We start from the raw sequence: 24265 nt of genomic DNA on the forward strand, positions 1-24265 counted from the left end.
ACAATGCAATAAGACAGATGACATCAGTGAAACCAGGTCAGCTCCAGTCACTGATTGATTCTCCGTCTTCATCATCGGCTGTGGTCGTCTTGGGAATCTCCTGAATATGTTTTCTGTTCTGAGAACAATAAACAATGTGCCGCTCTCACCAGGGACTTCCTGTGTTGCCCCGTGTTTGTCATGACAACAGTGACGCCAGTCAGTGATTCAGTACAGACGCTTACATCATGTACGCCCGTCGCAGTCCAAGCCATGTGGGTCTGAGAGCCCTCAACGAACTGAGCTCAATTCATTTCCTGCCTTCCGGGCGCAAACAAGCTCAGCTGCTTAACAGTCCACAGCAGATGGAATATAATTGAAGTCTGAAGTTGAGCTTAATGCTGCTCCGAAAAAAAGACAAGAAATGTTTTTATTAGGTGAAGAAGCTGCCAGGTAAAAAGGTCAGAGCCTCCGACACTCAGCAGAGTCAAAGACAATAAAGTACACACTGCTGAACACAAGCGCAGACAAACACACTTACAGAAGTGTACACAGGGAGGGATTAATGACGTACGTACACTGTGTGTGTGTGTGTGTGTGTGTGTGTGTGTGTGTGTGTGTGTGTGTGTGTGTGTGTGAGACAGGTGGATAATAGCCATAAAGAATCTGCAAGGAGAATTAATACTCTTGAAACATCTTTATTTAAACTTTTGAACTTCAGACAAAAGCAACAAATGACATGGAACAGGACAAATAAAAGAGTGTAAGAAAGAAAGAAAGAAAGAAAGAAGGTGAGAAAGAGAAGAAAGATAAAGTTATGAAGAGAAAGAAAACCATGCCAATACAGTAACCGTCAGGACTCACGTCACATCTCTCTGCAAAGAGGAAGTAAATCAAAATAAAAGTCTCTTCTCTACCGCTCACAGTAGAGATATCATTTCAAAGTAAAAGTCCAACATGGCTTCTCTCCTCCCCGATGAGCATCAGGACACTTTGCATAGAGTCAGAAAGACGTCCCATCCCCTGTAACACTGTCCGGGTGAAGACGTCTCCATGAGAGTGTGCGAGTATGTGTCCGTGACCACAGAAGTAAAACATCAGTCTCAGAGGTTTTTGATTGTCAGGTGGTCGGAGCTTCAGAGGATCCCCCCCCCACCCCCCCCCCCCCCACCCCTCTACTGAAATCTACTGTGGATCAAACACACAAACGTCTAACATAATTTACCCCCCCGCCCCACGAGCCACACAGTGGCACAGCAATACAAACCATCAAAATACAAAAGAAAATAACAGCCATTACATGTATAATGGCTCATTATTACTGTTAATGATAATAATAATATAGTTTAATACACAGTCAGGCACATTTACAAAGGCTGTGGAGCAGAGGAGGGAAACTGGAGGTCATCGCAGCGTCGTGAGCTCTCTTTCTCCCTTTCATTCGAAAACTATTGCATGGTGCGTGTACGAGTGTGTCTGTGTACATTACACACACACACACATACACAACACACAACACAGGGACAGCATCACCATGGCGACCACTAGGACGTATAAACAGTCCTGAGCTGAGAGCGACAGATCCCACGTCCCTAAAACACGACTCCTCGATTAGTGACGTATAAGTCAACACACGCTCTGACCTACTGTAGTGAGGGCAGTGTACACACACATGTACACACCTGTGAGTGCAACACAGATAATAACAAGAGGTAAAGGTTCAATAAATTTAAGGGATTTCATTTGCTCATGTTAAAATAAATCTATGGCTCTCTGTCTCCCTCTCGGTACGATGGCAAGATTCAACGTGGTCCTGGAAGCATGAAAAAACGAAATTGCATTTCAGAAATTCAACAGCATCACGCCTCGTCAGACGCGGTGTCCCGTTACCCTCCGCAGACGTCAGAGCCAGGACGGGTTCCTCGACAGAAAGCAGCTCCTAATGGAAACTGCTCACAGTGGGTTCTGTGGTTTGGTTTAAGAATAACAGGGGCACGGGTTCAGAGAGGCCGCCCGTTACAGGTTGAACGCTTTTTTCCATGTTGCAGGTTACACAACAAAAAAAACATTTAATTCACCATCACTGTAATGAGATGGACTGAGGGGCTGATATCTCAATGGATGGAGTTATATTTCTTTTCATCATTTGGACGTACTGATCCTTTCAGAGACCTCCTCAGTGGTGTGTGTGTGTTACAGGGTGAAAACACCAAACTTCCAGGCTGAACAAAAATAAGCATTTTTGGCATAAACGACAGAAACTAAAGAAAAATAATTACCAGGTAAAATACACTTTACCACAAAACCATGTGCTGGACAAGTGCATGAGATGGACAGGACCAGCTCACAGTTCTTATTATGCGCATATATATATAATTACAAATGCTACAGGTGGAAATGTGTGGGTAACTCTACCAGAGAGTTTGATCATGGCTGTCGAGACGCATCTCTCCCTCTGCCCTGCTGAAGCTCCGCGGAGCCGGAGACATTTCTTCCAGGGTTTGGAGACGACTTCAAAGCGAGTCCAGAGGTGGGGTGCTGATAATGCCCCCTCTAAGAATAGAGCAGCTCAGGCTGTGCAGTGAACTGAACTCCCTCTTGGCGAGGTTGAGCCAGTAATTACGCGGCGTGCACGACGTGCAGTGGCACGGGCCGGCCACAGGGAGGCGCTGCCACGACCAGCCGGACGGTATACGTGAGTCCTCCCTGAACGGAACAGAGGTTTTTAAAACGACTTCCTCTACGAGAAAAAAACACAGTGACGGGCGAGGTGCTCGGGCAGCCGGTCTCTGATGGCAGTGTGTATCTGTCTGTGTGTGTGTGTGTCTGTGTGTGGTAGAGCTGAGCAGCTGACTGTTGTGTGTCTGTGGGGTTTCGGAAGGCGATGCATATCACTGTGCTTATCTGCAGTGTTTCCATGTGTCCGTTTCTCCAGCTCCATCAGTGTCTGTCCGGCCTCAGCAGAGCAACGACTGATCGCAGGTGATTGTCGTCTGGCAGGATTCACAATTACATTATTTTACAGTGAAGGTTTCCTGCATGAATAAAGGTGCATTTGTGTTTTTTTTGCACCAGACAAAGCACAGTACTGGTTTACGGTCACACACACACAACAAAACTGACGAGTCCGTGCTGAGGAACACTCCAGAGTCATCGTTCCACAGATGCCAGAATCATTTTCCCTCCGTCTTTACGTCCATTTGCTTCTTTCGGTCCGTCCCTCCATCCATGGGGAACGTCTGTCTCTCGCTCACCATCTGTTTTCCAGGATGAACGGCCCAGGAATTCCAGCAACAATGTTTTTTTATGCTGTCAGATCTGATATCACCAGTTTTTCCATTTTATTCCCGATCTCTCCGGGGACCTGAAGTTCCTCAGAATCATAGTCGTCGTCAAAAGACCTGGAACAAACACACACAGTTGAACTGGTTGTAGCTGAGGACACTTCATTGTTGCATCTCTCCATTCATGTTAGACACAAATAAATATTATTTCGTTGATGTGCTCTGTAACATGCAAATCATTTATAATTTCATTTGAAAAATAATCCTTGGCTCCTTTACCCCTCGTGTAGCTGTTCGTTTGCAGTCTCTTCTGCCACCAGTATCTCGTACTCCTCCGAGGCGTATTTATCCCAGTCACACGGCTCCGGACCTTCACTGTCAATGTCCTGCAACATAACATCCAACAACACAAACATGAGGCAATGAAAACAAATACTCACAACAAACAAACTACTTCTTTATTTGGAATAAGGAACAAATCCATCAAATCTATGAAAAAGGCCTCATTGCTGGAAGTGATGATGAAGAGATGCTCATAATTCTGGGAACCAAAGGCCAGACCATGATTCATTTAAATGTTTTTCACCTTTTTCAACTATTGTGCAACACTCTGCTTCCAAATAACAGTGTTGCTGAACATTACACACACACTTCCTGCAGACTCACACCTTTTGCACAGCAAACGGATCCCTCTGTTCATGGTCCAGGTATTTCTCCAGGTTGAAGAAGGTGTCAAAGAATATGTAGGCCATCCGGCAGCGCTTCAGATCACTCAGAGTTATCTTACCTGGAGACAAGAGCACGTGGTTGTGTTATGTTGACACGGGAGGATGGAAACGACAAACAAGCAACAAAAGATATCATCATTATGAAAGGGATAGAATGAACTACCTGAGCTCTCAGGTTTGACCAGGTCAAGCATCTGGCAGAGGAGATCCTGGAAGGGCAGAGGTTCGATGCCCATTCTTTCCATCCTCTCACACTGCTCCTCGTAGAAATACTCCAACTCAAACATGGAGAGGACGCCGTCGCCATCTGCGTCCATGCACCGGAACCAGTACTCAATACTAAAGAGAGAAATGAAGTAAGGTTACACACAAGTAAGAGGGGAAATATTCATCACACACACACACAGTTACCAAAAATGCATCTACAGAACAGAGCGACTCATACCTGGTGGGATTCTTCTTGTCTTCCTCAGATATGAGGAACCAGACAAACTCGGCGTAGCTCATCCTTCCTTCTCTCTGCACCGCGTTACCCCTGAGAACAAGGGAGAGCCAATCACATTGAGTGCTGCCATTAAGGTGAAGTAACCTGCTCGTCTGTGATTTGTTTGTTTCCACGTACCGAGTGACGGCGCCTGAGAACAATCTCTCAATGATTCTGTTCGAGGATGCTGTCAGAAGAGAGATAATTTTTGTTCAAATACACAGAAACAAGTACAAGTACAACAAGTACAGTAAGTGGTGTATTGCATCAGTGACTTACAGTGGTCATATAATGCAGTTAACGGTTTAATGCTGTTTCACATCAGAAAGCATTAAACTGCTGCGTCCAGGACAAAAAGCTGCTGAAAAATTTAAATAAGCAAAACCGAGGTTTATCTGCTTGGAATTCTGGATCTTTACTGAAAGTCCAGCCCATATTAAATCAGCAAATAAATTGTATGTTTTTGATTTTGGAATCAAATTGTCTTTTTCCCCCTCGGGGCCTGATTTCTTTCTTAACAGTGTTTTGCAGAAAAGTCCCCAATGCATCTGGTATAGATGAATTTCAGTTGTTGAAATATAAATCCTGAGCTCAAGCGGCTCTTACCGTGGTCGTTGTATCTCGACAGGTCCTTGGGGTCGATGTAGAGGTCGTGGTCGGCGTCCAGCTCCCAAAACTTGCAATAGATGACGTAGAAGTGCTCGTAGGAGAAGTAGTCGGTGATCTGGTTGATGTCGTCCTCCTCCTCCAGCAGGGCCAGCGTCTGGAGGAAGTTGCTCCGGCGCAGCTCGATCATGTTGATACGACCCGTCCACGAACGGTTCACCACGTAGAAGATCCGCTGGATCACCTGAATATTGCAGGAGGGAACCAAATTCATTTCTAATAAAAAAATGCCTGAAAGATCATGACACATAAAAATGGACATTCCACCAACGATCCACTACTGATACATTTGTCCTCATTCATCATTCATCTTAGTGAAACCTGTCTTTAAGAGGATCTGCACTCCCTGTCCCTGAAATACGACACTTCAGCTCAGCACAGAGCAGATTAGAGCCTATTTCCTGGTACAGGGACCTCCCTGGGCTACTAATGTCTCATCGAGTAGTGGGTCAACAGGCCCAGGCTGAAGGAAGTGTCTTAATATGGACATGCGAGAGGCCGAGGCCCCTGCTGCAGCTGCAGCGGGCTGTAGGGGGCGTCAGTGTTTCCGTGATGTCACTTCACACTGACTCACCAGAGCACGGCCTCCTCTGCTCCTCTGCTCCTCTACTCCTCTGCTCCTCTACTCTGCTCCTCTACACCTCTATTTACTTTTACAAAATTATTTAGATTTTGTCAAAGTAACAATATCACAATGAACAAACCAGTAAAAGTCATTAAAAGTTAAGCAAAAGTACAAATATACTTGTATAAAAAGTAAAGCTCATTTATATTGGTACTTTTCAGAGTGTTATCATATTTCATAAGTGGACAATCATCATTGACCATGTTAGGTGGATTTATTTGAACTATTTTATACATGTTGGAAATTTATAAACCCATCATCTGAATGAAACATCTGTAAAATCTATAATTTGTAAAGCAACTAGTAACTAAAGCCGTTAAATATACATAGAAAAGTAAAAGATACAATGTACACAAAGTATAAGTAAAGAGAAGGAAATGGAAATATAATATAAGTAAAAGTACATCAAGTCTGTCCTTGAATACTGCCTCACTGTCCCATTATATTAGAAAACTATAAAACATCTTCTAATATTATTAATGGTTGATATATTAAAAACATATTTGATGATAAAATGTACATCAATAATATAATTTATATTTGCCATCAAATCCTACTAAACAAATAATAATGAATTGTAGTGATCTTATACTGAACTATAATATTATGATAAAACATTTAAAGCTAACATCATTTTTCCTGCCAGTTACCGTTGTGATGTAGCGGGAATGGAATTCAGGTGCATCCTTCAGAAAGGTGAGTCCAGGGTGAGTGTCCACGATGTCCTAATCACACCAACACAAAGAGGAAGAAGCAGAAAAACCCCAAGTCAGACAAGTCCGACAGAAAACTACAGAATCGACGTTGATGCGACGTTTACCTGCATCAGAGGAATGAAATCCTCCTGCTCCAGGTAGTTACAGCCGGGTTTGGTCAGCAGGTAAATAAACCTGGATGAGTCATCGTGGCAACTGTGCAACAACCTGCAGGGGAGGAGAGGAAGAGGAGAGGAAGAGGAAGAGGAGAGGAAGAGGAGGAGGGGAAGAGGAGAGGAAGAGGAAGAGGAAGGGGAGAGGAAGAGGAGAGGAGAGGAGGAGGAGGAGGAGGAGAGGAAGAGGAAGAGGAAGAGGAGAGGAGAGGAGAGGAAGAGAAGAGGAAGAGGAAGAGGAAGAGGAAGAGGAAGAGGAAGAGGAAGGGGAAAAGGAAAGGAAGAGGAGAGGAGACGAGAGGAGAGAGAGGCGAGGAGTGGAGAGGAAGAGGAAGAGGAAGAGGAAGAAGAAGAGGAGAGGAAGAGGAGAGGAAGAGGAGAGGAGAGGAGTGGGGAAAGAAAAGAAGATAAAGGAGACCATTTTATAACCTGATGAAAGACAGAACTATAATGAATAAAAAGTCAGATGGAGGTGACATCTGTCTTACTTCCTCCAGGTTGCAATGAAGGAGTGGACCGAGACGAAGCCCGTCCTCTCGCCACCGGCAGCGTAGAACATGGCCGACTTCCAGTAGAGAGGACACCCACAAGCCTGAACACACACACACAAGTAACACAACCATTATTTTACCCTGAAGAACAATTGTGTGCTGCACTTCAGGAGTGTGTGTTTGACAGAGTGACAGAAAAGAGCTGTGATGTATGACTCAGGATCTGTAAATCCCTGGTGTTTAGCAGATGAAAGACTGATGTTAACAAGTAAAGGTTGAGGCTGGTAATGTCAGAAGATGATATTAAAACATTATAACATCCGCTGTTTAATTACCGACCTTTGCAATCTTGCCCATTTCATAAATGTCCGCCTTCTCCTCCTCGAACTCCGTGAAGGCCGCCTCGATGGCAGCGATGGCCGAGTCGTGGTTGGCAGCCGGGCCCAGGGCAGGGAGCCCACGGGGGTAGTAGAACCTGGGAATGTTGGCTGCGGCGGGGGGAGGAGGGGTGACGATCACCGGAGCCGGAGGAGGGCTGGGCGAGCGCGGCGTCGGGGTCGGTGTGGCCGGGGCGGGGGCGGGGGCCGGCGGTGGCGTGCCCGGTTTGTTCTCTAACTTGGACTGGACCTGAAAAGAGAGGAGGGAGGTCAGGTGTGGGGGTGGAGGGGCGGAGCTGCGGCTGATTACCTGATCACACCCCATATTTAGTTTCTCCTTTAAACTGGTGAATAAGAATGCATTAAAACTGAATCTTAAAAGAAAGAAACCATTCCTGCAATTTTAACGACAGACACGTGACACCACAATCTAGGCCCTTATCTCGTGTTTTGATTTAACAACTGACACTTGCACCCATTTTACATGAAGTCTTAAAGTGCAGGAAAATGGAAGTCAATAATTTTCTCACTTTAAGAGCCGACTTTCCCCAGAGGAGCAGACAACAACACTCGACTTCTCTTTATGAGGATAATACACCGATGTGAGGAATGTGCTGGAAAGTGAGCGAGTCGTGAACACACAAACAAAGAGATGGAGCTGCAGCTGCAGTCTGTCAGACAAAGGCTGTAACATAAAGTCACAACAGTACTGCAACACGAACAACACACACACAGGAACAGTCATATTTATTATGGTTTGATCAAGTGTATTCAAACAGATTCTTTGCACGCATCATTCATAATAGTTTATCAAATTATGTCCCTACATGTTTAATATCTGCAAGTTGGATGATTTTGTTGTCTCCACACTTTATCTTCTGTTCTTCTATTATCTGATTCTAACGATCTATTTATTAAATCTGTAATCCTAATTCATAGTTATCTCATCTTCCACCTCCACCTGCAACAAGGTGACAAACAACAGAGTCATCTTCATCAGAGGTGAGATTAAAAAAGATATGAGCACGTAAGTAACAATACTTTAATAAAAAGCAGTCACTCTCTGTTGCGGTTTGTGTGTGTGTGTGTGTGTGTGTGTGCTCCCCACAGTGTGTGTATTGAGCAGGACAGCTGTGGTGGTCCTCCCCCTGTCGCCCTCCTTCACAGCGTTCATTCTATCACTCTATTCCTGCACCTCCTGCCCTATTAATACACTGCTGGTATCTGCCTCAGAGGAGTCTGTCAGCCCTGGCAAGTCACCGTGTGTGTGTGTGCGTGTGTGTGTCTGTGCGTGAGAGAGATGCATCTACTGTGTGTGTGTATTTAATGTAGGAACGTTGAATGAGATTTGTCAGTTTGGGTCTTTTCGGTCTCGCTGCCCTCGTCCCTCCGACCTGTTGCACCGACTGACCTGTTGCTGCTGGAAGGACTTGATTCTCTTCTTGAACCGCGAGGGGAGGACAAAGTCACACCCCCTGGCCAGATAAGCCAGCTCCCCCCTCAGGTCAGGGTCCCGGCGTAACGACGGCTCCTTGATCATCATGGTGGGGGCCGAGACTTGTAACCCCCCACCAGACAGGGCCACCGGTGCGGCTGTTGACGCCGAAGTTACAGGTGGACCAGCTCTCCCAGCAACCAAACAACCAGTGAGAGGAAATCGAGTGAGCTGAAGGGAATAAGTCCAACAGCTCAGCAACTCAAACACGGCCAATCACCTCAGGACAGTGAAGGAGTATCCAGGACGTGGGGGGGCAATCACACACACCCACAAAATCTGATCCCACTTGAATGCACCGGCTCCCAAATCAGGGTCCTGTCCAGCAGTAATCCAGCAGAGTATCTGTGCAAAGAGGTGTTCCTCGAGACCCCCGTGCAACCGTGAGGGCCGGACGACAGCACCATGGTACCGGGCGCTGCTCTGTGGCGAATCGCAGCCCCTGCACGGCAGCTCCTATATGAGGCAGAGGCCCTCCGGTGTTCCCCCTGTCAGCTCTGGATGTATGTATTTTGGTGTCGTCTCACCGGTGCCTGCCGCTCCAAGCTGCGCTCTGACAAACTGCACAAGAGAAACATGAGCCACGCCGGGGTCTGGCAACACACACGCAGCGAACCGGCTGTCCTGGGGGTGAGGGGCAGTGCGGGGGGTGAGGTGGGGGGGGGGGGGGTTCAGCCATGTTGCATATCAGTGTGCATCGTTTTGCAGGGACCCGAGCCCTCACCCGGGGTCCCTGCCTTTGACGAAAGGGGGAAGCTACAACTCTGATTGAAAATCATTTGCTTCGGTGCGAGTGGAGTAAGCTGAAATATTATCGTAGAGGTAATTCAGGATGGAGTGACACATCAGCCAGTAAAGCACCTGTTGTGGCATCTGTCCACATCCAGTCATTTCAACTGGACCTGCTGCTCACTGAGGGAAAGCAACCGTCCCTCTGAACATTCAAAGGAGTTTATAGACTCTCATATCAATCATACTTTAATAGTTCACCAGTTTATAAAATGTCAAAACATTATTCAAAGATCCTCACAACCACCAGTGACCTACGTAACCTAACAAACACTTTCTGAATTAACTGACTAATTAAAAGCAAAGAAATCCCCATCACAAGGTCTTGTCGCTCAAAGTGAAGTCTTCTAACTCCTAGGATTAGGAAGGTTTAAACTAGGTTTAGGAGACTCTTATTAATCAATTTTCAAATTAGTTGCGTTCTTTTTTTCTGTCAAATGCAATTTACTCAAAGATATTTCATTTATAATGTAGAAAAATGGAAGCAGTAAATCCTCCGACTCAAGAAGCTGGAGACCAGGAGCAAACAATCTGACTATTAAATGTCATTATCACATTTGAATTGAATCATTGGCACCAACCTCAGAACCTATAACACCATGATTAGAATTTATGTTTATGTCTTGATGCTTGTAATAAATTGGTGCAAATACAACACAACATCCTCTATCTGCCAGGAAGTCGAGAGTCGACCCTCAATCCCAGTTCTGCCAAATCAGGCCAGTTCCCCGTCAGTGCCAAGAAGCAACCGGCCTGAGAAAGAGGATCTCTCAGGACGGAGAGGAGCGGCCTATTTTAATCCTGTCCAGCTAAAAATTCAACTACCCCATTTCACTGTTTACACATTCTGAACTGTAAATACCGACACTGGCTGCTGTCAAAGAACAGGAAACTGTCGATTTCTCAGAATCTGCTGGTGCATCTGCTGCGGATGGGCACAGACGGAGAGTGCAGTGCCATCTACTGGGCCTCATGGGTAATTTAACTCATCAGTGCTCCTGGATGAAAACTGAGGAAATTAGTTTTCCAGACACCAGAGAGATCTTAAGGGGCCATAAAAAAAAGATTCACACATTCTCCCACAACACCAACACAACTCTGAAAATGATTTTTTGTTTTATAGCAATATGAAAGTAATGCTTATAACCCTGCTTTGTTATCCTTTGGAGACCTTGTTCGTGTTGTCCTCGTATAGGGAGTGTGAGTGTGTGTGTGTGTGTGAGAGTGCGTGTGTGTGTGTGTGTGTGTATGTGAGAGTCACTTTCCAGAAAAATAAGTGAGTCACCTTGTGTTTTAGGGTGACTCCTCTCAGCTCAATTCTTTGGAACAACTGGACTCTGCACTGAAGCCAAGGTCACGTACCGATCCCACGCACAAAAACACACACATACACAAACACACACTGTCTGCCTTCTGGTCAATTCTTACCTCCCCCCCCCTCTCTCTTCGTTCTTTCTCTCTCTCAGCTGCTCTCGGTCTGATTTACTGCCCCCCCCCCCCCCCCCCTTCTCGCTCTGCACGACCTCATCGACTGCAGCGATGCACTTGTGATATCACAGAACTCTGGATAAAGAGATCTACGCGTGTGCATGGAAGCGTTGGTGTGTGTGTGTGTGTGTGTGTGAGGCAGAGAAGATGCCACTGGGCAGCTGTGTGCTCTTTTCCTGCCTGACTGACAGGCATGTGTAAAGCCCGGCCCTCTCGGACTGTCTCCGCTCGGTCCTAAAACCTGCCACGTCTTCCTGACTCTGCTTTCCATACACCTAAATGAAAAACAACTTCATTTACCAAGTTGTGTAAAGATGGAGACTTTTTCCAAGAACAACTGGAGACTGGCTCCTTCAGAGATTCTCAGGTGTCCCTGGGTTGGTAGCTCAGGAAAGCAACTGGGACAGACTGTTCCCACTGGGAGGTACACATAAGGTAAGCACTGATGTGTTGGTCAGTTCCCAGGCCACACACACGTGCATAAGAACCATTGTTTGGCTTTTTTTTTTTTAAATCTTTTTGTTTATGTGAAGCAAGAGAAAGACATCATGTTCGGTAATGGTGCAAGACAGAACATAGTGATAGATAAACTACAGATGAACTAAAGTAAGATGGGGGGAGCGTGGCCTAGGGGATAGAGCGGGTGCTCTGTAACAAGAAGGTTGCTGGTTCGAATCCCCAGATACTGAACCCCTGAATAGCCCCTCATGAATGTTGAGTTTACTAATTGTAAGTCGCTTTGGACAAAAGCGTCAGCTAAATGACATGTAATAATAATAATGTAATAAAAGATAGAACAACTGACGGCCTTTTCTTTTTGCAACAGATTGAAGAATAACTTTACAAAATGCTGCACATTGGTCATTTTAATGAATGGAACATAATGATCTGCTGATATTCCTCCTCTCACATGACAAGTGGCCTAAAATTGACTTTATACTTGTACCATTGTGACTTGATCTAAAAGTCATTTTTTCCCTAAATGGATCTAAAGCTCCATCGCAAATTATGTGTTTTAAATAATTGTCCTCTGATTAATCTCCTATTTCTCTGCAGGGAGGATCAGATTTGATTCAGTGTAAGAGATCATTTGGTATTCAAGTTAAAATAAAATCTTGTTGATTATTATGGAGCCTAAAGCCGTATTTTAACTCAACAATAACAATGACGAACCTAATAATAAGATGCTAATCTCCCTAAATGCTGGGATAAACAGAGAAAGGACAGAAAGAAAAGGTTAAAGGAGGAAGAGGAGAAGTGTTAACGGAAATTTAAGCAGGGTTTAGGTGGTGAGCAACAGGTGGGTGTATATATGTGTGTGCGTGAGTGTGTGTGTGTTGTGTTATGTCTTCAACTGCTCAAGTGCTCAGTGCACGAACCTAATCCGACTCCACTGGTACGGGAACAGGTGAGTCAGCAGCCTCCATGACATTGACCACTTAATGCATGATGGGGAGAGCGGAGGGACGGAGGCCGAGGCTCAGCTGTCAAACAACTGCTGCCTTCATCCGACTGTTAAATAAATGTTGGACGTGCGCACAGGGGCCGTCCACAGGGTTCAATTAGCACACAAGCACATGTGTCCAATGTGTCAGGGCAGAGGATTTATGTGTGTGTGTGGCCCGGGTGTTACTCATATAGTGTGAAAAGGAAAAGGACATTTCAGGGTGAAGATATATGCTCTGAGGTTTTGATAAGGTTTAGGATTAGGTTAAGTTTAGGTCTAGGCAAATAGAAAGTATGGTTAAGGTCAGAGGTCTCCAGGAAATCAATGTAAGTCGTTGTAATGTGCTCTGAAGTCGTGTGTATGTCTCTGTGTGTGTGTGTGTGTATCTCATTGAATTCACTTAAGAGGAAATGCTTCTTCCAGGCGTTCAGAGCAGTTAAATAGTGTGAACATGACAACTTCCTAAACAGACACACACACACCTGCTCTGTGAAATTGGCTGTCTGCTTAGTGTAAATATAGCCACCGATTTCATGTTTATTTCTGCTTCAGGGCACTAGGCAGACTTCACACCCACATATTGATGCACATGTGACAGCACAAACACACACACACACACACACACACACACACTAACTCTCTGTTATGCTTGACCACAAATGGGCCTTTATCGAAGTTTGTGATGAATAGCTTCACTGAAAACACATTTTTTTGTCTCTTCCAACAAGTTAAACTAAACTTTGTCGTTTCACATGACAAAGAGCCGCACCCCCCCCCCCCCCCACACCTACCCCTTCTTTGTTACTACACACAAACTCACTTTAGAGTTTAGACCATGCCTGCCAAATGCCATCGCCATGGCAATAACCCTTTGCCTGGATTGAGTGTGTGTGTGTGTGTGGGGGGGGGGGGGGGGGTGGGGGGTGGAATGCTCCCAGGGTTACCGCGCCAAAGGCAGGAAATGTAATTCACATCGCTGCGCTATTTTTTATTCCCAGTCTCACTTCCTCTCAAGAACACACTCACACTCACACTCGCACTCACACTCACACACACAGACACAGACACAGACACACACAGACACACACAAACAAAGTTGCCTCGGGAGCCTCCTCTCCAAACTGGGGGAGAATGGACCCGCAGTTCAAGTGCTGCTTCCACAATAGATGAAGTGAATCACTGCTGGCCCCGGTCTACATCACATCCGCATCAGAGGAGGACAACATGGGAACAGTCGGACACACAGCTGCTGCTGCTGCTGCTGCTGCTGCTGCTGCTGTGGACGTCTGGTAACAGAGGCTGCTCTGTTGTAAACATGTCACAGGCGCAAGTGCCACAGCAGCAACAGTGCCATCTTTTTTAATCAAGCCACTGAAACTCTACATAAGATCCTGAATGATACTGGATGTTTTAGACCAATAGAAATCAAGGAATATGTTGAAAAACGTCCAATCTCGCAATTGAAGGTACATTTCTGTCATTGCCCTTTTATCTGGATCGGCACCAAACTGTAATGAGTTCTTCCCAAACCTGTAACACATCTAACTATGTCAAATTGGAAAACTGATAAAAAAAGTTACGATAAACATTTTGTGCTGCATGTTTACTGGTTATTTGTGCATATTTTCCAACATACACATCAATATTTAAATATCTGTGATTGCAGGATACCCCACATGCACTGTATCAGGAAGTTGTTCTGAAAACACATAACTTCACTTTAGGCATTGGGGGGGGTCTTTATCTGTACTTGTGGTATCACTTTACTTCCTATTTCTGGGAGCGATGCCCGGCGACATCACCAGAGAAACATCTCCCCGTGAATCATCTCCCTCAGCGGGAACAGCAGCCTGTCAACAAGTGATTCTTCATAACAACAAGCTCCACTTGGCCAGGCCGGACTTTTTTTATATATTTATACACACGCCTATCAGGTTGTGCCAGTTTTGTGTTACCGTTTAATGGCTATCTCAGTGTTCCGAGTTAGTGAGCTCATCCTACATCAGCAGCAGTGACGGCCCCGAGCCTGGAGCTGCAGTGCGAGAGCCGACACTAGAGTGCAGCAGGAGACTCCAGAATCCACTCCTCTCTTTTCCAGAGGGAGGAGCAATGAATGAGAGGGACGTTAGCAGGGAGAAGTGTCAGCGTTGAAAAGGAGCCTCTGCACAAGGGATTCCCACGCTGCTGCACAATGCATGATACACATAATAAATCCTTGGGAGGAGATAGAGATTGGACTGAAGCTTTGTGCATAGAAAGTGGGAAAAGAGGGTGCACATATATCATCTTCACATCCCTTACTCTAACAATATATTATTCAACATATGTTCTGATGAACACTTTACATTAAATACACACATTTAGTGCAAGTATCTGCATAACTTTCTCTACCACACATCACCGACACACTGCTGGTACAGTCAGGGTTCAGTGTCTTGCCCAAGGACACTTCCGCACGTGGACTGGAGGAAGCCGGGGATGGAACCACTGACCCTCTGGTTAGTGGACGACTTAATTCACAGCACTTCATTTAAAGCTCAATACCTTTACAGCAGTTTACATTGTAATAAATATATGAGGTAGAATCACACTGCTTGGAAATATAACTGATTCATAGATCATCAGACGCTGGTGTTAGATCAACAATCATCCTGTAGATGGAGCCATAAGGAGCGAGCCGGACGCTATGCCCTGTGTTACAGTGGGAGCTGAGAGTCACTAGAGGGAAGCAGCTGTCCACATGTTACCGCGTCCGACCGGCCCGACACACAAGGTGACTCTGGATCTGACAGAAGATGCTGGAACTTCAGATTCCTCATCTCAGTTTATTCAAGGGTAAAGTTCCTAAAAGCACCTTGGCTGACAGAAACTAAGTTTGATAGAAATAATGAGACTGTTAAATCTGTTTTTAACCAACAACAAACATGTTTAAAGAAGTGTTAAAGTTTGTTCTAGAAATAAGAAAAACAAAGGCCTAAACTACAGGCAGCTTGTGTTTAATTCCCCTCAGAAGTGAATTATTCACACAGGCACATAAATAGTTTCGGGGGGGGGGGGTAAATCCTGACACGCTTGGTGAGAGCATCTCAGAAGCTGAGGCAGTTTTCTGCAGGAAAACCCCCGGCTCGGTTTGGGTGGAGCTGGGTCAAGGGTGAGTTCAAAGGGATAGAGGAGGGGAGGGTGGAGTTAAGATGAGGAAATAACCGGAGGGAGATTGGTGGAGAGGAAAAAAACAGTTTCACACACAAACGCAGACACGTACGCACAAGCAGCCCCGACTCCATCAACGTGCTCTGTATTCTCAAGAAACTAAAACAGATCCAGTCTCTGTTTGATTTCCCCTGGTGCCGGGATTCTGCAGCGGAGCCCCCATCAGCCGGTCGGATTGCACAACATTTTGGGGTGGGGGGGGAAGGGGAGTTCCACCGAACACCTACTCCTTATGAACATATTGTGATGGTTTCCATGGTGACACAGAGGGAGGCCTAGGGAGTTACGCAGCAGTGAGGAAAAAACAGTAACATGCATTAAAGAGTCAGGTTTGTCTATGTGTGTGTCTGTGAGTGTGTGTGTGTGTGAGTTCCACGAACAAAGCACAACCTGCACTGGGAACAGCAGTTGGATAATATCCCAGTCTGCACCGGGAGTGGTGAATTATGATGTCAAAGGCTTGAAAGTGCTGTGTGTGTAGATGTGTGTGAAAATATCTCCCGGCCAAAACTGGGAAGTTAATGAACAACTCCACCGTTTCTCTCTTTTTTTGGTTGTGTGTGTGTGTGTGTGTATGTCAGTTTATGTGTTTGTGTGTGTATGTGTGTGTGTGTGTGTGTGTGTGTGTGTGTGTGCATATCACAGTCAGAGTGGTGAATAATCCATTGTCCGGTCTAACCTTGGATGGTATGAGCTGTATTGGAAAACTCCTCTCACACATAGCAACCCCAGTCCCTGTCTGAGGGTGCATTGTTTGTGTGTGTGTGTGTGTGTGTGTGTGTGTGTCTGTGCGTGTGTGTGCACCTAGGCTGAATCGGGCGTATTTCTACGCTTGGCTGAGGGTCCTGCTGTGACCTTATTTCCTGTGGAGGCAGCAGAGGAATGACATCATCCTTACTCAACCCAGAGTCAACAATTGCACACTGCTCCCCCCCCCCGCATCACACACACACATACATGCACTTTCCTCTTTCTCTTTTCTCTCCTCTTCTTCTCCAACCCCCTGAATGAATCCCTCTTTTCTCCGAGCCAACTCCTCCTGCTGTCTCGCACAGATATTAATTCATTGGGCTTCTCTGTCTTCCTTCTATTTCCTCTCTGTCTCCACACTTGTCTTTACTTGCGGCTTCCATCAGTTTTAAAGACTTTCTGTGCCAAAAAAGTTGCAGGTTTATTTCTCAGAGATCAGCGGTTCACATTCGGTGTGACGAGGAGAGGAATGGAACCGCACCACGATCAGATGTGCATGTGAAACAAGGGCAAATCCACAAAGTGATCCTTTATTTATGTGCTTTATGGAAATTAGCAGATAACATGGTTTAAATTTAAAAAACACACAGTGGTGGAGACTGTTCCAAATGTAGCGTTGGTAAGTTGTTCCAGAAAGTCTGTTGACAGCTGGTGCCTGTGGCTCTAGCAGGAGTCTACCACCCGATAAGTTACCAGTTACAGGTTTAACTTCACTTTATAGAGGAGAATGTCCCAGTTATGGTCAAGAGTCAGGTATGGACAGAGTCAAGAAGGGAGCTCTACCACATCCTCAGCACTTTCCCAGAGGAAACCATACACCACTTAACTGACCAGTGCTATTGTGGCCTAGATACACGTCCACAGCAGTGGACAAAAACACTCCAAGCATCAGTGGGTTGATTAAGCCATCAGAGTGGCCGCCAGGAGTCAAATCACTTTGCTCTGAAACAAAAACATTCAGGTCAAATTTAGATGCTCTCAAATTTCTGCTCTCATGTTTCGCAAAAATTGAGAGAAGGGAGGAGAAAGAGAAACCAGCATTCAGTGGGAGGCAATGACCTGAAGTACCACAGCCCCTCCCCCCCCTCCATCACTGCTGCACCTCCGGAGTTTGACTGTTGTGGCCTCACCTCGGATTTATATCAGCTGGCCTCCTTGTCTCTATGCAGATTAATGGTTCTGCTTTGAGAGGTGTGGAAATCCCTGTATTAGTCTGTCAGCAACCAACTCAACAATAAACAAGTGTGCGCACAAACACACACACAGACACACATATCAGAATGCCACCGCCTGATGCCAGTGACACCCAGCAGGGCTTAGCTGAACTTCCCATCACAGCCGAAACACTGCCAAGCGAAACACGGCTACAAATCTCGAGGTGGAGCATGGAACTGGTTGTGTGTGAGCGCAAGGGCATTTTCTCACGTGTGTGTGTGAGGATGATGTTGGTGGTGTGTGTGTGTGTGGGGGGGGGGGTTATCTTGTTTACGGTTTGATTGGCAGTTTAATGTGCAACGAAAGGCAGGGGGCGGGGTTGGCGCTGAGCAATATTAGCATAATTCCCAGAGTGCCAGAGGTGGTATTGGGTGTCAGGGAGCTATTCCCAAACTCAGCTGTGACCCACAGTAGCACGGAGTCAACTTACCCATAGGCCAACAAACACAGACACACACATACACGCTTCATTTACCACACACACACACACACACGCTCACCATATGAAGACATTTATATGCGTTATACAATTGCATGGACACGTATGTAAATGCACAAATATGCATGAACCTCTGGACATGTTGGAAAGCCTGGAAGGACACAACACGCCAACAAACACACACACGCAGGTCCATTTACACTGTGGCGACAGTGCGTCTGTTAGCGGGATGCCATAGTACAGAGGGGTGGACAGATTTAGGTCTCCCTCACACCTAACTCTGCCAAGGGTGGAGGGTAACGATACCATTAACACTCAGTGTGCCAACAGACCCCCCCCCCCACCCCAACCCCACCTAACCTCACCCCGCCCGTCCCCCATCCTCCCGCTGTGCTCCAATCAGCACCTCTTATTGGGTTGCTCTGCCCTGCGCACGGCAACAACTGTTATTCCCTGCTCCAAAAATAACATGGCAGCCAATCGCACGGCAGGAAAGAGGAGCAGTGGTCATCGAGGACCACCTCCTTAACCAAAGGTGAAAGCAGGACGCCGAGAAGACAAACAAAAAGTCAAGAAAAGAAAAACTGGAGTGAATATGTAAAACATGCAAGGATGGAGAGAAATTACAAAAGATGCAGAAGAGGAGCAGGAAAAACACACTAAAAGAGAGGATGGAGGGATGGATAAGCAGTCAGTGGATGGAGGAGGAATGAGATTGTGTAATGATGTGTTCGGGTGCCGGCTCTTCTGTTCCGACTATGGCAGCTGCCATGGTAACCTCATAAATAGGTGCCCTACATATCAGCAGGGCATAAGGTTACACAGCTCAGTAAATAAACACACACACACAATCTGCTGCAGGAGAGTGTCGATGAGAAGAGGAGATGGAGGGAGAGCGGAAAGTGAGCAAATTAGAGAGAGAGCGAGGCAGAGAGTGGGAGAAACTGGCAACAGTAATGATTTGATACTCGGTGCCAGTGTTAATGTGTTTGTCTGTCATGCATAATTACCTAAATCCACAGCTGAGTAGCCACATCACAGACACACTGAGGTAACACCCCCTTTCTCGGTTTATACACACACACACACACAGAAGTGTTTTCACAGCTATGCTTATTAGGACTTTGCATTGACTTTCATTAATTGACTAACTAACTATATCCAAAAACCTTGTCTCCAAAACTTGTCGCCATGAGCTCCATTGGTCCTGATAAGAACAGTGTTTATGCTGGAAAGTTCCTGAACGAACACACACACACACACACACACACACACACGTTCTCTGTCTCACCCTGAGCGTAACCCTAAATTACCTCTAAATATTCCCTAGTGAGGCAAAGAGAACAAACATCCACCCACACACACACACACACACACTCAAACACATACACATACACACACATAACAAAACACAAGTTTAAAACCAGGGAAAGTCAACAAAGAGCCACTCCTAGCACAATGAGCTGTTCTTTCCCATGATTCAGAGCACCAGCCTTTATGTTCAAGCACAGATAGGGAAACTGTATCGGTGTGTTCATTGTAGTGACTGAATACTATTCATCACCGCCCTTCAGTTACAGTGACATCAAACCTGCTGTGTCACGGCAATCCTTGTGTATTACACACACTGAAAACAATAGATGCTCTCGTGTCAAATTGTCAATATCAAACACCTCATTTATCTCGACTTAGTAACGCACATGTGAATATTGCAGCTCCCACAAGTTGTTTATCTCAAAATGTCAAATGCTACGAGAAGATATTTTTTTAAAAAAATCACAAAAAGGGACTTAAATGAAAACGTGTCCCACCTCTGCTGATCCATTCCAACTCAAGACAGTGATTTGCAATGGTTAACATCATACTAGAAGTTTTTTACAAGCAGCAGGCAAGTGTTTCAGCCACACTCACATGACTGCGTCAAATAATAACACAGTTTGTTCAGCTATAATACCATGAATGCACATTTGCCAGTAATTATAATTCTAAGGTGTTTGTGTGTGTGTCACTTACTCGGATCACCTCTGGAGTCTGCTGGATGAGTAGTGTTGACCCGGTGTCTCTCACAGTAGCAGGGTCAGCAACAGCAGCCTCTCTTATATCTGCTGCAGCTGGGATGGCGACAGGTGCTGGAGCTTCAGGTGCAGCCACAGGTGTAGGGTCAACTGAGTGTGCGCTGGAATGCAAGCTGGTCGGTGCAGATGTTACAGAATAGGAGATGTCATCGGTAGAGGCCTCTGTTTCTTCCTCTGTTGCTTCTGTTGTAGGCTCAGGTGTGGCCGTAAGCAGAAGTTCGGGAACAACTTCGGATGCAGGTTTAGGGGTCGGTTCGGGTGTAGCATTGCACATAGCTTCAAATGCCATTGGAGCAGGTGTTGGTGTAACTGATACTGTAATTGTATTTGCCGGTAAGTGTTTTGGCGGGATCGCTGGAACTGCATTTATGTGCATGGATGGAGCAGCGGGAGCAGCAGGTGGTGGGTTTGTGCTCTCCACAGGGGTATCAGCCCTGCCGGTGGTGGCTAGTGTATCCTGCAGGAGCCTCATCACCTCCCGCTCCTTCCCACATTTCCTCTCAGCACTCCCTGTGCTTCCCGCCCCAGAATCCACCAGCTCCTGAGCAAAACTCTCAATGCTCTCCAAGATCCTGAGCAGAAGTGCTCCATCCTCCTCCTCTCCTACTGGAGATTCACTGTTGGGAGGAGTGAGACTTGGAGAAGTCCTTGAGCTAGGGCCGTTCATGGTCAAATGGCTAACTGGCTTCTGGATTTGGAACTGGGACATTTTCTGGTGAGCGAGGGCCTCATTGGAGGTCGTCCCCTGGCTGGCCTCTCTCTTCCTGGTCTTGGCTGGAAGAGGAGGCTCAGTATTTCTGGGGTTGCTCATACTCTGAGACAGATTCTCTAAATCCATCAGCAGCTTGTCGATGTCATCATTCCTGTGTGACACAGCTTTGGGTGCTGGGACTGCTAAAGAGGCCGTGGGGACGTAGCCTGTGATGGCTGGCAACGTGTTTAAAGAATTGTGGAGTGTGTGTGGTTGTGATAGGTTCGTGGGCTGACTTAACACAGTCCCATTTGTGTTCTGGATATTGCTCATCCCTCTGGTTGAAGTTAGTGTCTGTTGTGAGATTTGTTCTGGACTCTTACCCACATCTGCTTCCTCCTCTTCAATATAAAGAGCCTCCATGGGGGAAGCTGGAGGAGTGTGTGTGTATGGTGGAGTAGGGGAGCTACGAAGAGGGGAGGGAGAATGTGTTGGAGAAGAGCTGGAGCTGGAAGGGAAGGTCACAGATGGGGGAGAGAGTGTGTGTTGTGTAATAGCCGAAGAATGTGGGTGATGTAGTCCATTGGTAAGAGCGCTGGCTTTGGATGGGAAGCTTTGGATTGGTTTGGTATGGATGGAGTCTGATTTTAAGAAAGATGAGGTGGAAGTCGAGACAGAGTAGAGAGCAGAAGATGCAGAATGAGGAACAGTCTTTGGAATGGGAGGGGACAGCACCACATCCTCATAGCGAGGAGGTTGCTCATTGCCAAATATTGGAGAGTAAGGTCCCTGTTGGATAGAGTGAAGGGTATTGACCAGCTCGGCCAAATCACTGTGGCCACTCCCAAGTGCCCCCTGACCCCCCTGCCCACTGCCACCCAAATTCCCAATCCCTTCCAGATCCAGAGGCAGTCGTTTTAGATAGGTGCTGAGTCTGGCCATCACAGCTCGATACACGCTGTCAGGACTGGCCCCTCCTTCCGCAGGCCCTCCACCGGACTTACTTCTGATGCACTGCTTGATGATGTCAGTGCATTTCTTTAGGTCTTCCGAACATTTAAGCAAGATGTCAAGGCAGGCCCGGATGTCCTCCCCGCCTGCTCCCCCTGTGCCTGCCTCTGCTCGTGTCTTCTCCAGCAGGCGGGCAATAAGGTTCTCCTCTCCAAGGGTGCTGAGGTACAGGGAAGCCACTGTGTTCAGACTTTGGTCTAATGTCCCAAAACTTGACAGGCTGCTGGTCGAGCCACCAACTGCTTTAGTGATGGCTGTCAAGGGGCCAGAGCTGCCCTTTAGCTTTGTCTCCTCCGGCCCTGTCCCTTTCTCCATCATAAATGGCGGCATGTTCTCATCATTAGAAGTGGCCGTGCCATTTGTCATGCCGTTAGTTGTTCCGTTAGGTGTAACGTTAGAACTGAAGTGACCGTAGATGATCTCCAGGTCAGTGGAGCGTCGGCTAAAAGAGTCTGGGCGGACCTTGCGACCTTTCCGGAAGGTAACGTGGCTGGAGGAGGAGAGGCGGAGCTTGTCAAAGGAAAACTCTTTGAGCTTACCACTGGCCAGATTGATGGCCTCTTCAGTTATGTCCTTTAGACTGCTAGAGGAGCTCAGGTTTCCAGTTGTTCCTACGCAACTTAGGGTCTTTTTACCTCGCCATGTGGGGCTGTCCTCCCCTAAAGACAAATTACCATTGCTCCCCGCCCTCTCTAGACCACCATTATAACTTGTATCCGTGGTAACACTAATTTTACCATGGTTCGGCAGTTGCTGAGTGATCATGTTATGACAGTGTATGGTTGAGTCGTTTGTGTCACTGTAAACGAGATCAGGTGCAACAAGCAGCTCAGAGCAGGTGCCGCGGTGTGCGACTGTACAGTCCAGTCCCTGGGACAGTGCCCCGCATGGCCCTGAGCAGTAGTGCACAGCATGGGAGTGAGTGCGCCGGTCCACTACCACACTGTTGTAGCAGCTCACGCTGCTCACCACTACGCGATAGGCTGCTGCCATTGTGTCCAATGTGCGTCAGGGCATAGGAAGGTCAAAACAATGTCAAAGTGTGAAACAAAAATATAACTTTAACAAAAAAACCTAGTGGAATATAGTGTTTTGGTGAAACTCCTTCATGTGAGAAGTAAAGATGTTCTGCATGGTGACAATTTGAATGTACAGTATAAACAATGCTGTAGCAAAAACACAAGAAGCTGGAACCGGAAAATAAATGTCTGTAGCAGATCTTTCAAAGTCAAAATCCCTTCGTGCACAGGAAAAAGCTTTACAGGGTTTCTGTCTCTTGCAGAGGTAAATAATTCCTTGTCAGATCTCCAGGCCTCCTAATAACAGCTGTAAGGTTCCTCCTCTCTCCACAGGCAGCGTCTCCCTTTCCTCTCTAGCAGGAGCTCATTAGCCACTAATGATAGCCGTGGAGGAAGGCGACAGCGGAACATCCAGCTGGGGCATCAGCCATCCCTCAACAGAAGCAGCCTCAGGGGCTTAATTGAAGGCCATTGAGGCCTTAACATTGCCCCAGTCTGGGCTCATCAGCTGTTGGATGAACCCCCTTATCTCACTGTGTGTCTTTTTTTTTACTTGAGAAGGAGCAGAAATCCGGCACAGCTGCAGAATAGCAGGGGACCAACCACAGATGGCCAACTGCCTCCTTCTCTCTCTCTGAGTGGTTGTCTGGATCTCTGTCACTCCCGGACCGTCTCTCTCGGTCACTTCCGTCTCCCACTGTCAACCATGTGTCGGACGGAGCTTGTGTTTCTGACAGGAGGACACCACCTGCAAGTCAGAAAAGGAAGGAGGGAGGAGAGAGGGCGAGAATGAGGGGAAAGGAAAAGAGAGAAAGGGAAAGGAAATCGTTAAGACGGTGTATACTTGTGCTGAGGGAGCATGAGCGTACAATAATACCATCCAGATGACATGTGATGATATGTAGCTTTGTCATTTCCTTTCCTTTCACATCAACCTCAAATCCAACATGACGCATGTTCAAAATGAAAAGCAGGAGATAGAAGAAGAGTTAAGGGGGAAGGATGCTGAGCAGAAAGAGGACGTGGCTCCCTCTTTCATTACAGCAGATCTACAAAGAGTCGTCTTTCACCCTGCTGAGAAATCATGACTCAGTGAAAATAGAAGGCAGGTGTTGCAGAAAGAGAAAACACCTG

General features: G+C 46.5%; 1 protein-coding gene across 2 annotated transcripts in view; it reads right to left on the minus strand.

The window, feature by feature from the left end:
• Positions 1–1303: 1303 nt before the first annotated feature.
• The window catches only part of ppp2r3a (protein phosphatase 2, regulatory subunit B'', alpha), a 64991-nt gene continuing 42029 nt past the window's right edge, over positions 1304–24265 (minus strand). The window contains exons 3-14 of one of the 2 annotated variants that reach the window (XM_062397513.1): positions 20349–23879; positions 7465–7752; positions 7123–7226; positions 6587–6689; positions 6417–6491; positions 5082–5325; positions 4614–4662; positions 4437–4526; positions 4155–4330; positions 3932–4050; positions 3543–3649; positions 1304–3380 (exon numbers count right to left, since the gene is read on the minus strand). In XM_062397513.1, coding sequence (XP_062253497.1) covers positions 3284–3380; positions 3543–3649; positions 3932–4050; positions 4155–4330; positions 4437–4526; positions 4614–4662; positions 5082–5325; positions 6417–6491; positions 6587–6689; positions 7123–7226; positions 7465–7752; positions 20349–23105 — 4209 coding nt within the window. In that variant the 5' untranslated portion in view covers positions 23106–23879 and the 3' untranslated portion in view covers positions 1304–3283. Of the gene's footprint in view, positions 3381–3542; positions 3650–3931; positions 4051–4154; positions 4331–4436; positions 4527–4613; positions 4663–5081; positions 5326–6416; positions 6492–6586; positions 6690–7122; positions 7227–7464; positions 7753–8913; positions 9617–20348; positions 23880–24265 lie in introns of those variants that run through there. The other variant, XM_062397514.1, reaches the window with a different exon arrangement.

The sequence above is a fragment of the Platichthys flesus genome, chromosome 10, assembly GCF_949316205.1.
Source record: "Platichthys flesus chromosome 10, fPlaFle2.1, whole genome shotgun sequence".
Taxonomy (NCBI): Eukaryota; Metazoa; Chordata; class Actinopteri; order Pleuronectiformes; family Pleuronectidae; genus Platichthys; species Platichthys flesus.